Source organism: Medicago sativa, chromosome 4 (assembly GCF_051527215.1).
Source record: "Medicago sativa cultivar Bolivia chromosome 4, Bolivia_mono, whole genome shotgun sequence".
Classification (NCBI taxonomy): domain Eukaryota; kingdom Viridiplantae; phylum Streptophyta; class Magnoliopsida; order Fabales; family Fabaceae; genus Medicago; species Medicago sativa.
In genome coordinates, this window is record NC_140752.1 from 78,216,901 (window position 1) to 78,229,678 (window position 12,778).

General features: G+C 34.3%; 2 protein-coding genes across 2 annotated transcripts; both read right to left on the minus strand.

The window, feature by feature from the left end:
- Positions 1 to 600: 600 nt before the first annotated feature.
- On the minus strand, positions 601 to 3,842 carry LOC146932207 (cysteine synthase-like). Its single transcript, XM_085703856.1, has 9 exons — positions 3,668 to 3,842; positions 3,465 to 3,574; positions 2,748 to 2,805; positions 2,225 to 2,626; positions 2,095 to 2,146; positions 1,921 to 2,000; positions 1,758 to 1,817; positions 1,484 to 1,564; positions 601 to 1,232 (listed from the first exon to the last, which is right to left on the minus strand). Exons 1-9 carry the CDS (start codon positions 3,830 to 3,832, stop codon positions 1,140 to 1,142), a joined length of 1,101 nt encoding a protein of 366 aa, XP_085559982.1. The 5' UTR covers positions 3,833 to 3,842; the 3' UTR covers positions 601 to 1,139.
- Positions 3,843 to 5,467: 1,625 nt separating this feature from the next.
- Positions 5,468 to 11,144, minus strand: LOC146932208 (cysteine synthase, chloroplastic/chromoplastic-like). Its single transcript, XM_085703855.1, has 10 exons — positions 10,876 to 11,144; positions 10,679 to 10,788; positions 10,279 to 10,336; positions 8,627 to 8,890; positions 7,990 to 8,127; positions 7,733 to 7,784; positions 7,557 to 7,636; positions 6,752 to 6,811; positions 6,100 to 6,180; positions 5,468 to 5,891 (listed from the first exon to the last, which is right to left on the minus strand). The coding sequence occupies exons 1-10, from the start codon at positions 11,089 to 11,091 to the stop codon at positions 5,799 to 5,801; spliced, it is 1,152 nt and encodes a 383-aa protein (XP_085559981.1). The 5' UTR covers positions 11,092 to 11,144; the 3' UTR covers positions 5,468 to 5,798.
- Between the last annotated feature and the right edge of the window lie 1,634 nt (positions 11,145 to 12,778).

The following is a 12,778-nucleotide window of genomic DNA, read 5'->3' on the forward strand; positions in this document are numbered from 1 at the left end:
AAGTTAGTGTTAGATAGTGTGTGCTGCTAGCAATTTTCTTAATGTAAGTTGAAGTATGAGATGGATCCTCACCATGATCAAAGAATAGTGAGGAGATACTAGTAAACCAAAAAGAAAGGAGATTATTGAATTTCTCTAATTTATGTTTTCAAACCAGAACAAAAAATAAAATACCTGGTTGAGTTTAAAAATTCCTCTATGCTAAAAGCTAATCTAAAATGGTTCCAAAGGGTCCACGATATGTCAATTCAATGGTAAGAGTTTGATTTTGGAACCTCAAGGAACAAAGTTTGAATCTCCCTCGGTCTCTTGTTTATCTTTTTACAATTATGCTAAACTTGACCCTTCCCTCTTTTTTTGTTGTGTTTTTCAGATTGAGACTAGACTGCTCTCTTTGGCATAGCCAGAAGAAGATGACTAATCGGTCTTTATTCTTCCCTCATTTCATTTGTTTCTTTTTTTGTAGATTTATTTGTAAACATTGAATTGTTGATTTGGTTGGACAACTTCAAATATAGCTAGACAAGAAAATTAATAGATAACTTTGTTTCATCCCTTATTTTTGAACTACAAACATTTATAAAGAATTTTTATCAACACTTAAAGAAGACTAATGGCAGTCATACATTGAAAAGTTTTTGCCCCCCAAAATACCAGGGGATTTTCTAACTATACTGTTCACAAATGAGAAACGCCTAACATAGACATGTCACATTGTCATGCCTTACAACATGGTGTATAATGGTTGAAAATGTGTCTTTTTTCTTAATGGAAAATCAATTAGTATATAAATAGAAAAGAGTACAAGGAGCACTCTAATCCATTACAATACAACCACACTACAAACAAACAGAAACAATAGACAGAAAAACAACCGCGAAGTAGCAGCAAAAACAATTCCTAGGAGACAACCCACCCAAGGAAAAAAGAAAATACAACAGAAACAAAACGGCGACGACAATAACAAAAGGGGAAAACCACAATACAAAGCAAGAGTGCCAACTGATGGAAATCCAAGGAAAGCTAACACTCATAGAAGAATCGGAGGCTCTTTGTCCAAGCAAAATAATGGTTCCATCTACCACTTGTACAAAATACAGTTGAAAATGAGTCAAAAACATGGAACGTGTAAAATTGTTTCATGGCTCCGGTTGCATTTTCTCACATTCTTCTCGAGCTTCCTGAAAAAGAGAAGTAGACACATATCTTTCACCGAAGCTTGGGAATACAACCTGCAATAAATAAAAAAATTGTGAGGTATTAAAGTGAAAATAAAGTATTTTAATTCTGCAAATTTGAAATTTTATGAAACTTTTGAGAGTAAAAGATAATTAAGTGGACATTATTATGAAAATAACAGAATATGATCAGATTGGCTGAAGGGAGACATATAATACATCTCTATCTTTTTTATATACCATCCAAGGTGGATTAATTAAACTCCTTACAAAAGTAATATTTTTTAATGAGGATAAATGCATACCACAATAAGCTTTCCCTCATTTTCAGGTCTCTTAGCAACCTGCAATGCAGCTGTAGCAGCACAACCTGAGGAAATTCCCACCTGTTTTCCAATGGTAAGAATTTAGGTAAGGATCAAAGTATAATGCCAACAGTTAATCAAGAAATAAAAGTTTTTATGCCCTTCATTAATTATGCTTTAATATAAGGTTCTGTGCATGATTGTTTCAAGCTGCTTTAGCATGTAACTGTGTAAGTGCACATGATAGCTAAAAAGATGAGCATAAAGCACCAACCAGCAAGCCTTCCTGGAGTGCTATTTGCCTTGCAGTTTTGACAGATTCTTCGCCGGATATCTGCAAAAGTTGCCACATGCAGACAATCAGAAAAGAATGTCTTGATTAATCAGAATAATGCATTGGATTTTGATGATCACATAAAAATGAGACAAGAACAGACCGCTATAACTTCATCAAGGATTTCTTTATCCAAATTCTTGGGCACAAAACCAGCCCCAATACCCTGAATTATGTGTGGTCCTGTGATTTAGCAGGAAAAAATAATCAGATAAAAGCTCTTTAAAGGAAATAACATATCAGACTTGGAATTGTAGAAACTTATTATATTTCTTACTTGGCTTTCCACCTGAAAGTATGTTGCTTTCGAGAGGCTCTACACCGATGCACTGATTGATACGTAGAGAATAAAATGTTAAACGGAAATCAACAAGCTAAGTAGAAAGCTTCTCCTGAGAATGATTTACCTTTATTTTTGGATTTTGTTGTTTTAGGAATCTACCAGCTCCAGAAAGAGTTCCACCGGTTCCAATTGCCGAGACTAAAATGTCTACTTTGCCTTTTGTATCTTTCCATATCTCTGGCCCGGTATTCTCATAATGCACCTTAGGATTTGAAGGATTATCAAATTGTTGAAGCATGTATGCATTAGGTGTATTTTTTACGATTTCTTCAGCTTTTTGAACTGCTCCACTCATAGCCTTGGAATATTCGGTCAAAACAAGCTCAGCTCCAAATGCTTTCATAAGAACTCTTCTTTCTAAACTCATTGAAACAGGCATTGTCAAAATGAGTTTATAACCTTTAGTAGCTGCTATAAAGGCAAGACCAATTCCTGTGTTCCCACCGGTAGGTTCTACCAAAATACTCTGAAGTGCATACCAGAAACAAGTAATTAACAATCATGAGAAAAAACATTGTTTTTTTGTTTTAATACTCATGCACAAGTAATTAACACTGCACATGATTAGTCATTCTTTCGTATTTTACCTTCCCAGGTGTTATGAGTCCTTTCTGCTCGGCATCAAGAATCATGCTATAACCTATCCTGCAAGGAACCAAAGCAGAAACAATAAAATAAAATAAAATAAAATAAAATAGAGATAGATTGAATTGAACACTTATATGCAAATTTATGTGGACATATACTAATACCAACCAGTGTTGTCAATTGCAAGAAAATAACAGTTTGTTCAAATAATGCTGAGTAATGATGCTATAACGCTACGCTACAATGCTAAGCAATGGTGCTATATCAGCTAATTAATTGTAAGGAACATTTAAGTTCGACAGTAACCGCTATGCTATAACGCTATAGCCGATATAACATCATTGATACCACCAACAACATTTATTCCTTACAATTATTTAGCCGAAATTATCTACTACTATTATTAGTATAAAAATATGGGATTTAGATGCATGCAGTCCTGCCTTCTGGACAGATCTCACCGTCTGGTTAAGATAAGACGGTCCAAATTTAAAGATTATATTCTAAGATTTAATGTGAACTTTAAGATTGATCGATCTTAATCGAAAAACTAGAGCTATGCATGACTGCATGTCCTCGGGATTCAAAAATATCACCCATTGACTAACACTAACCAACAAATAGAAATGAAACAAAAACAAAAATGCAAGATAAAGAAACCAAAATGTTTAAAAAGAAAGAAGAGAACGACTAATGCTGTCACACACGTCTCCTACCTGTCTTTGACACTGCAACATGGCTCCATAAGCTCAAGCTTTGCAGCAATAGTAGCAACCGAGCCCTTAGTGATACTCTTCAGGTAAACCATTGGCGTTTTTCCTATGAGCTGTGCATGTAAGCAGCAAAAAAAAGGAGATTCATCATTCAATTGCATACTACGAAATAAGAAAAAACAAATAAAAAATAGTATGAATTCGACCTCTGTAATATCATTGGCAATATTGAGATCATCGTTGCTGGTTTGGGATTCGACAAAGACAGGGGAAGATGAAAAGATCCTGGTGAAGCTGAAACAGTGGCTGATAGGGCGAGCACGAGCACGCAAAGCATAATTCAAAGACTTGACTAAGGAAGAAGAAGCCATTGTTGCTTGTGGAGAATTCTCAGATCACATAACATTATTAAAAGAAGATAAGGTGCACGCACGAAATACACGAGATCATGGATGATTGTGTTTATGTTTATTTTAATATTACTCCATGATTGAAATATAATAAAAGATAAATTAAAATAATAATTAGCACTGAAATAGTGAAATATATATTTGAATCCCTCCATGATTGAAATATCTTTTATAACCCACTTGTCTGACCATGTCTGCTCTCACCTAATGCCAACTTCAATTCTACAAACCACCGCCAGTCCATAACAACTCAGGGGCTTTAGTTATTTTTGAGAAATAATTCCCTTCAAGTTAAGAGAGATATAAAGAACTAAGATTCATACTTGTCAAGATTTCATGCACAATTGTCTCGGAAATGAGTGCAAACTGCAAAGTCTAAATGCCTTGAATAAATTGTTTCCGTGAGTTCCAAGGCAAAATAGGACAATATACGGTGTGTAGCAGCATGTGACATGAGTAATAGCTTAATGGTTGGATCAAGATTTAAATAAAATTTCACACCCGACCAAATGCACGCTAATTTTTCGTATTGGGTAGTTTCTTGCAATGGAGTAGCTTGAGTGCTTTAACATTCAATAGAATGAAGTTGTGTTTTCCAGTAAAAAAATTGCAAATGGCTTAGATGGAGATGTGGTCTTCTCTCACTTGTGTGAGTTGATGGAAGATAATACTCCTTTTGTCTTATTATCACCGCCCCATTTGCTTTTGGAAAATAATTCTTAAACACCTAAAATTCAATCTACCACTAAAAAGAGAGAGAAATAAAGAGAGTGATGTTGTTATATGTAATAGATTGGTGAAGTGATAGGAAAAGAGAGATGGAGAAAAAAAATGATATGTTTAAATGGTTATAGAAAAATTAAGGGTATACAAATATAAATTCTCTTTACTTTTTCATTCTTTAAACAATTTCATAGAAGTATAAATTCAATCATGATTTGATCGTTGAGTACCCCTGTGCCAATCTTGTCGGCTTCTTAGATAAGGCATTTTCTTCAATTGATTTTTCAAAAACACGTTTATAAAACAAAATGAAACTGATTTTTAAAATCTCTCTTCTTCATAATATTGTCAACTTCATCGCTACTCGCTAGTGGCATGAAGCATGAAGCATTTAGGAGCACCAGCACTTATGATCATAGGCGTACCAGGCACTGACACGACAATAACACATGTGATTACATTTAATTAATTCATTTCTTCAAATTATTACGAGTGTTGATGCAACTTTGTTGCGTTCGATGTTATGTATGTGTCAGTTTTTTCATAAACTCAATGTTATTTAGACTGGGTCAACTGCATTTGCTTATTTGCAGCAGTCTCTTCTTGTTCATGTCATGGTGTCTAAAAGCAAAAACAATGCACCTAATTGTTTAACACATAGCAATGATGATGTAGACTGTACAATTTTCTCTTATTTTGTTGTGTTTTTAGATTGAGACTAGACTACTATATTTGGCAAATGCATAATAAGATGACTAATTGGTCAACATTCTTCCCCCATTTGTTTCTTTTATTACAGATTTATTTGCAAACGTTGAATTGGTGATTTGGTTTGACAGCTTCAAACATTAGCTAGTCTAGAAAAGGTGCACATTAAAAGCAAACGATAAACTTTGTTTCATCCATTATTTTTGAACCAATAACATTATGCAGAATTTGACAACACATAAAGAAGACTAATACCATTCATAATACATCAAAAAGTTTTGCCCTCCAAAATGCAAGGATATTCGGAAACTGTATTGTTGAAGGGCCGTTGATCAGTGGCATGTTTAAAATCTAATGACCAGTTCAGAAGCTTCTAATTTCTTAAATATCAAAAAAATGAGAAACGGTTAACATAGATATGTCACATAGTCATGCCTTACAGCATGGTGGATGATTGTAGAAAATGTATCTGAAACCTGAAACGTGTAAAATTATTTCATGGCTCCGGTTGCATGTTCTCACATTCTTCTCGAATTTTCTGGAAAAGAACAGTGGACAAATATCTTTCACCAAAGCTTGGGAATACAACCTGCAATATATAAAAATTGTGGGTATTAAAATGTAAATAGAGTATTCTAATTCTGAAAATTTGAAATTTTATGAAATTCTTAAGAGTAAAAAATATAAGGTTGATATTATTATGAAAATAACAGAATATAAGGCGGATTTTATGAAAGTTTACTTCCATCCATCCATAAGATTTTTTTTTTTTTTTTGTAACGAGGAATTATACATACCCCAATAAGCTTTCCCTCATTTTCAGGCCTCTTTGCAACCTGCAATGCAGCTGCAGCAGCAGCACCTGAAGAAATTCCCACCTGTTTTCCAATGGTATAGGTGAAATCTTCATTTGGTTCAGAATTAAGTTGTCATAAAATTTGAAGCTAGTTGATTGATACAAACCAATAGAAAATAACAAATATGATAGGGATTTGGGGATTATGGGATGTCAAAGTCCTGCATCAAATTGTATGGAATGTTTGGTGGAGTATTTAACTGGTTTGGATCTTCCCCCTTGATAGTTAGCCTTTAAGGGAGGGAACATTTTCCATTGCTTGGATACTTATTAACGCTAACCAAGATATGAAAGTTCTTATGCCCTTAATAATGTTCTAATATGGTCTTGTGCTGTTGTACATATGATTGTTACGCGCTACTTTAAGGGAGGGAAGGGAAGGTTCCCCAAGTGCTTGGATACATATCAACAGCTAATGAAGATACAAAAGTTCTTATGCCCTTCATTATGCTTTAATATGTTATTGTGCATGATTATTTCAAGCTGTTTTAGCATGACTTGTAACTGTGTAAGTGTGCATGATATGGGCATCAGAACACGTTAAAAAATGCAAGTCAGGCAAATGGATGAAAAGATTAACATAAAACACTAACCAGCAAGCCTTCCTGAAGTGCTATTTGCTTTGTAGTTTCAATAGCTTCATCACTGGATATCTGCCAAATCAAGACAGGGGAGTTAATTACAGTACACAATTAGAGTTTACAATTAGCTATCCTTGTATCAGTTAAACTGACTTCAGTTTAACTTAACTTCATTCTAACTGTCTGTGCAGTTAAGTAAGTTTTAGTGCTTACTTTACTCGAGTTAGTTGGATAACAGAAACAGTTTCTGTTCACTGTAAAAATACTCAACCTGTATCCGATATGCACTTACTCAAATAACAATTACTTGCTTTTTTTCTCACATCTCTCTTTCTCTATTCCCTCTGCTGAGTTCTAATAAGTACAGACCAAGAAAATATTGGCATTTTCTATTTATCCTGGTCAGATAGTCCCTGTAGCACATTAACGAAAAATAGTCTACTGAAACTAACTTCAAATGTGGAGTAACACTCTTGGGTTAGGAAAAGAGTAGCAACCACCAGAATTTAGAAAACTCCAATGTATGAACAAATGTTCACTATTGAACAAGATAGTGTGTATGTGCGGTTAGACATGGCAATGCTTATAGAGGTAAAAGGCAAACAACTGAAACCTATGTCTTCATGGACTTTGCACAGTCCATTCTTGTCAACGGAAGATATTCTCTAATGTGTGGGAAAAAAAAATATTAGTATGTAGACTAACTAACTAGCACACACAGTATGCATGTGAGACAGTCAGAAGAAAATGTCTTCGTAAATACGAATAATGCATTAAATTATAACATAAAATAACACAGCAAAGCACAAGAACAGACCGCTATAACTTCATCAAGCACTTCTTCATCCAAATTCCTGGGCACAAAACCAGCCCCAATACCCTGAATTTTGTGAGGTCCTGTGGTTTAGCAGAAAAAAGGAAATAGATAAAAGCTCTTTTGAAAATATAAAAATTATGATATTGGACTTGAATTTGAAACTTATTATTTCTTACCTGGCTTTCCACCTGAAAGTATGTTGCTTTCGAGAGGCTCTACACCAATAACCTGATACATAAAAAAAGAAATTTTTAATGGAAACCGACAAGGTAGAAAGCTTCCCTAGAAATTAAATTATACTTCAAGAGATAAGACATGACCAGTATATGGAGTACAAAGATCCATTTACACCAAGTATTTCTCAGATATTACCTCATCTTAATTGATATTAAAAGACACCCATGGTTCTACGATGCCATTGAGAATGATTTACCTGTACTTTTGAATTTTGTTGTTTTAGGAATCGACCGGTTCCAGAAATGGTTCCACCAGTTCCAATCCCTGCAACTAAAATATCTATTTTGCCTCTTGTATCTTCCCATATCTCTGGCCCAGTTGTCTCAAAATGTATCTGCACATATGAACCAAATTTCATATATTATACCACAATGCAGTTCACCACATTAGAAGTAGAACTCTATCAGAGTATCAGTGACATGTCAATCATCTTGAACTCAACTGAATGCAAAGGGGATAAACAAATAAACTAAATGCCTAAGGAACTAAAATTCCCCACACAAATGAAAAACAAACTAGTGACTTGGTATGTTTGGGGAAACTAGAGCTATAAGCATTTTGTTGTTGTTTTAAGTTTGGGGGATTCAGTCAGAAAATGGAGGACAAAATGGGGGTGGCAGTAGGCTGATATGCTTTTATATGGTGCCTTTAGCAGGACTGACGTGCATGAATCTTTAAGAGAAAATCTTTTTGCCTAACCTAGACTTTGTGACTTCTGTTTGAGGCATGGGTTTTAACTCAAATAAAAGAAGAATAAATAATCAATGCTGATTTTTTCAATTACATGGGATTTGTGTACTCAAGTCAAGATAGACTTAGATGTTGCCGTTTACCTTGGGATTTGAAGGATTGTCAAATTGTTGAAGCATGTATGCATCAGGTGTACTTTTTACAATTTCTTCAGCTTTTTGAACTGCTCCATTCATACCCTTCGCAGCCTCAGTCAAAACAAGCTCAGCTCCAAATGCTTTCAAAAGAACTCGTCTTTCCAAACTCATGGAAGCAGGCATTGTTAAAATGAGTTTATAACCTTTAGAAGCTGCTATAAAGGCAAGACCAATTCCTGTGTTCCCACTAGTAGGTTCCACCAAAACACTCTGAAGTGTATACCAGAAACAAGTTAACTAAGAATGATAAAAAAGGGATTGAAGCAACATTAAATTTATTTATCTGCAATTAATCTGCAAGAAAAGAAATCACATCACAATATAACTAGCTCCCATTAAGTCCACATTGTTCTTTTCCAAAAGAACCATATAATGCTCACACATAGATGCAGGTGCAGCATAAAAGAAAAGGAAATCAATTGTTTCATTACATCCTAAAGCAAAGAGTGTGATAGAATCACAAAATTCAGTGAAATCTGTGTATTATTTATATGGGAAAAGGTGAGTTCAGAGGCTCTACAGCTATGGGATCACAAATCCAGAGTCGGAGACTCCTACCAGTACAAGAGAGATATTCTCTCCTAACAAACTCACTAAGAATTAATCATGAATGAATTCCACTACCCATTCCTTCTCTCTTATAATTGAATCACATGGAATCAGTGCACACCTCACCAACTGACACATTCTATCCTCCTGACCCACCCTCTTTCTCCTAGTCTAGACCTTCCAAATGGTGGGCCTATGTGGTTTGCCCCAATGATTGGCTCATCATGGTTGTCAGGCCCAGTGTGGTTGTAAAAATCCTCCTGACCTCACCAACACATTCTATCCTCCTGACCCCACCCTCTTTTTCCTAGTCTAGACCTTCCAGATGGTGGACCTAAGTGGATTTGCCCCGATGATTGGCTCATCATGGGCATCAGGCCCAAGTGTCCTATCACTCTATCGGAGTGTGGTATCCCAAAATGCCTAAAGTAAGTTGTAGTTTCTATAAGTATCAACTATCAGTAGATAACATGCCAGGTGATAATACAACAATTTATTGCCAATATTCACACGTCCCACTTTTTCTTCCCTATAATAGTCACACACCCCGCTTAAACTCGGATTAGGTCATATAAACTCCTGCAACGCTAAAATTCCTTATATGCAGTTAGCACCATCCCCACCTAGTGGGAAAAGGCTTGGTTATTGTTTTGTATAAACAGTTTTACTATAAAAAGTAAAAACATAGCATACTCCAGTGCAGTGAACAGAATCTCTAGACAAAAAGCATGTAAATTTATGAATTTGTCCTTGTTTAAGAGAACTTTGCTGTAACAAGAAAAAATGATTGTAGATAGATAACTTGTTTTTGTTTGAATATGCACAAAGTAATTAACAATTCACACAGGGATTAGTCGAAAACTGGGAACCTATAATATGAAGGTGTAGGCATGCAGCACAGGACAAGAGTACAGATATGTAATACACCATATACAGAAAGTGTGTTAAGTACAGCTACTACTTCTACACTATCTAATATCTACCAAAGGACATTAAAATGAACAAGTTCATGCAACAGTTGAAAACAGAAGCAATAAAAAACAGATTACCTTCCCAGGTGTTATGGCTCCTTTCTTCTCAGCATCAAGTATCATACTATAACCTATCCTGCAAGAGAACAAATCAAAAGCAATAAAAAACTAAATTAGAAATATATTGAACCTCTTATATACAAACTTATGGGGACATATACCAAAACCCTGTTTGGATAAACAGCTTGACTAAGCGCTTATCATATAAGTTCTTATATATAAGCTAAAATAAAGTCAAATTGTTGTTCATATACAGTATTTTTTTCATAAGCTATCGTGGAAAGCATAAGGAAATAAACTAAAAACAGTTTACGGACATATCATAAGTTGTTTCCATTCGCGCTCCCAAACAATCTCACAGAAAACATACCATATTGCATAACCACCAATTAAAAAACAAAAACGGAGAATTTTTCACCTGTCTTTGACACTACAACAAGGCTCCATAATCTCAAGCTTAGCAGCAATATTAGCAACGGAACCCTTTGCGATGCTATTCAGATAAACCATTGGTGTTTTACCAATGAGCTGCAGCAAAAAATGGAGATTCATCATTGAATTGAATGCTTAATTCTCACGCACAAACAAAATAACAAGAAACAGTGTGAAACGGACCTGAGTAACATCTTCAGCAATGTTGAGACCTTCGATGGTGGTTTGGGAATTGACGGAGACGGCCTTGCATAGAACGGGGGAAGAGATTCTGGTGGAGATGGAACGGGGGGAGATAGCGAATCGGAGTGATGAGGTGGAGGTACGGCTGGTTAAGTAGTGAAGAGTGGGGGTGCGGGAAGTAAAACTCAATGAGTTGATTAACGAAGTAGAAGCCATTGTTGTTGGTTCAGACCACAGAGAAATTTTGGGAGGAGATTATGTTTAGAGTTGAGACGAAACTTTGATTTGTCGTATCAGAGAATAGTCACAGCTCAGCAGCGCAATACGCACACTGTCCTTTTTCTATTCTATTAGTCCTAAAATTGTGGATTGTGGACTCCACGATATCAAGTATCTCCACTAGAGGTCGAAGGGGCAATGACAACAAGAACAACAAAACCATGGATGAGTAAGATTTATTTCTTGGGTTTTCTTTTTAGACAATGGGAATGTAATTTTGTAGGTTTAATTACTTTTTGGCTAAATTATTTTTTAGGTTAAAGAGTGGTTATGATAATTGGCGTTTAAATTTGTGATCATCTTTAAATTTTTGAAACATTAAAATAGCCCTCGATTTTGTTATTTGCAAGTCAATTTCATTTATTATTGCATGATAATGTACGATGTTAAACGATGATGTGATAATCTATGTAGATTTTAAATGACCTTCATACATTGTACTACAAAATAATAATAATAACCTTCATGCAATGTGGACCGAATTGATAGTAATTTTTCATTAATTTCTAAATAACTTCTCTATTTCCTTCCATAAGTCTACTTCCTTCTCTACTTATATTTGTCTCATTCCAAAAAAAACTAAAAGTGGCAGGTGTTTTTCAATCTATTTCATTTTGCAACGTCTTTTCAAAATAATTACAAAAACAATTGAACTAGATTGAAATCCAATTCTTTCGATATTATATTATTTGAAGAAATTTAAAGTGTTTTTGTATATATAATATCGTATAAGATATATACATAAATTGTATTTACTTCAATAATTATAGTAAACTCGTAAATTATTGTTAATAGAGTAAAGTTCATCGTGTGTACCCTACATTTAAGAGTGAGAATAGGTTAAGTTGAGCTAGGTTTTGCACGGCCTGAGTCCGCCGTGTCGAAAAAATTAAGGTCTAAGTCTAGCCTACGGGCTGCCGTAAGCGTGTTTTCTATGTCTGATATGGTCTGTTAGCCTACTTAAAAGCATGTTAGACATTAACATATTTAAATAAATAATAGAGTTAAATATATTTTTTATCTCTATAAATATATCAACTTTTTATTTTAGTTCCTCCAAAATTTTCCTCAGACTTTTAGTCCCTATAAGTTTTTCAATCACCACTTTTAGTCCCCGAGTTTAATTCAACTCATATGTAGTCTTTGTATTTTTTTAATGAAATTGTACAGTAATTGGTAGAATATTATAAAAACCCCTCAAAATAAAAATTAGAATGTATTATCAAAACATGAATTAAATATGAATTTTTAAGTGCAAAAAATATAGAAATTCATATTTAATCTGTGTTCTGTTAAACAATTCTAATTTCTTTTCAGAGAGATTCTTATATTATTATAAACTTTTTTGCAAAATTTTATTAAAAAATATGAATTTTACACGTGTATTTACTTGAAAGGGGATACCAAACGTGAAGATGGAAAACTTTTGGGACTAAAATCCGAAGAAATTTTTTAGAGGGATTAAAACAAAAATTTAGTGTATTTATAGGGATCAAAAACATATTTAACCATAAATAATATGATCTAAGTTTAAATAGACCAACAAACTAATATATTAATTATTTCAAAAAAAAGCTAATATATTAATGTGATTCAACTCCCTATTGATATTTAACATGAATTT

What these genes read in the sequence shown, in the direction of transcription:
- LOC146932207 (XM_085703856.1), bottom strand. Translation starts at nt 3,832, where the DNA reads ATGGCTTCTTCTTCCTTAGTCAAGTCTTTGAATTATGCTTTGCGTGCT. An exon ending in TTGCCAATGATATTACAGAG is followed by an intron (nt 3,575 to 3,667) that starts GTCGAATTCATA and finishes TTACATGCACAG; the next exon opens with CTCATAGGAAAAACGCCAAT. An exon ending in ATGAGGGAAAGCTTATTGTG is followed by an intron (nt 1,233 to 1,483) that starts GTATGCATTTAT and finishes TATTTATTGCAG; the next exon opens with GTTGTATTCCCAAGCTTCGG.
- LOC146932208 (XM_085703855.1), bottom strand. Translation starts at nt 11,091, where the DNA reads ATGGCTTCTACTTCGTTAATCAACTCATTGAGTTTTACTTCCCGCACC. An exon ending in GAGCCATAACACCTGGGAAG is followed by an intron (nt 8,891 to 10,278) that starts GTAATCTGTTTT and finishes TATACACTTCAG; the next exon opens with AGTGTTTTGGTGGAACCTAC. An exon ending in ACTTTCAGGTGGAAAGCCAG is followed by an intron (nt 7,637 to 7,732) that starts GTAAGAAATAAT and finishes GCTAAACCACAG; the next exon opens with GACCTCACAAAATTCAGGGT.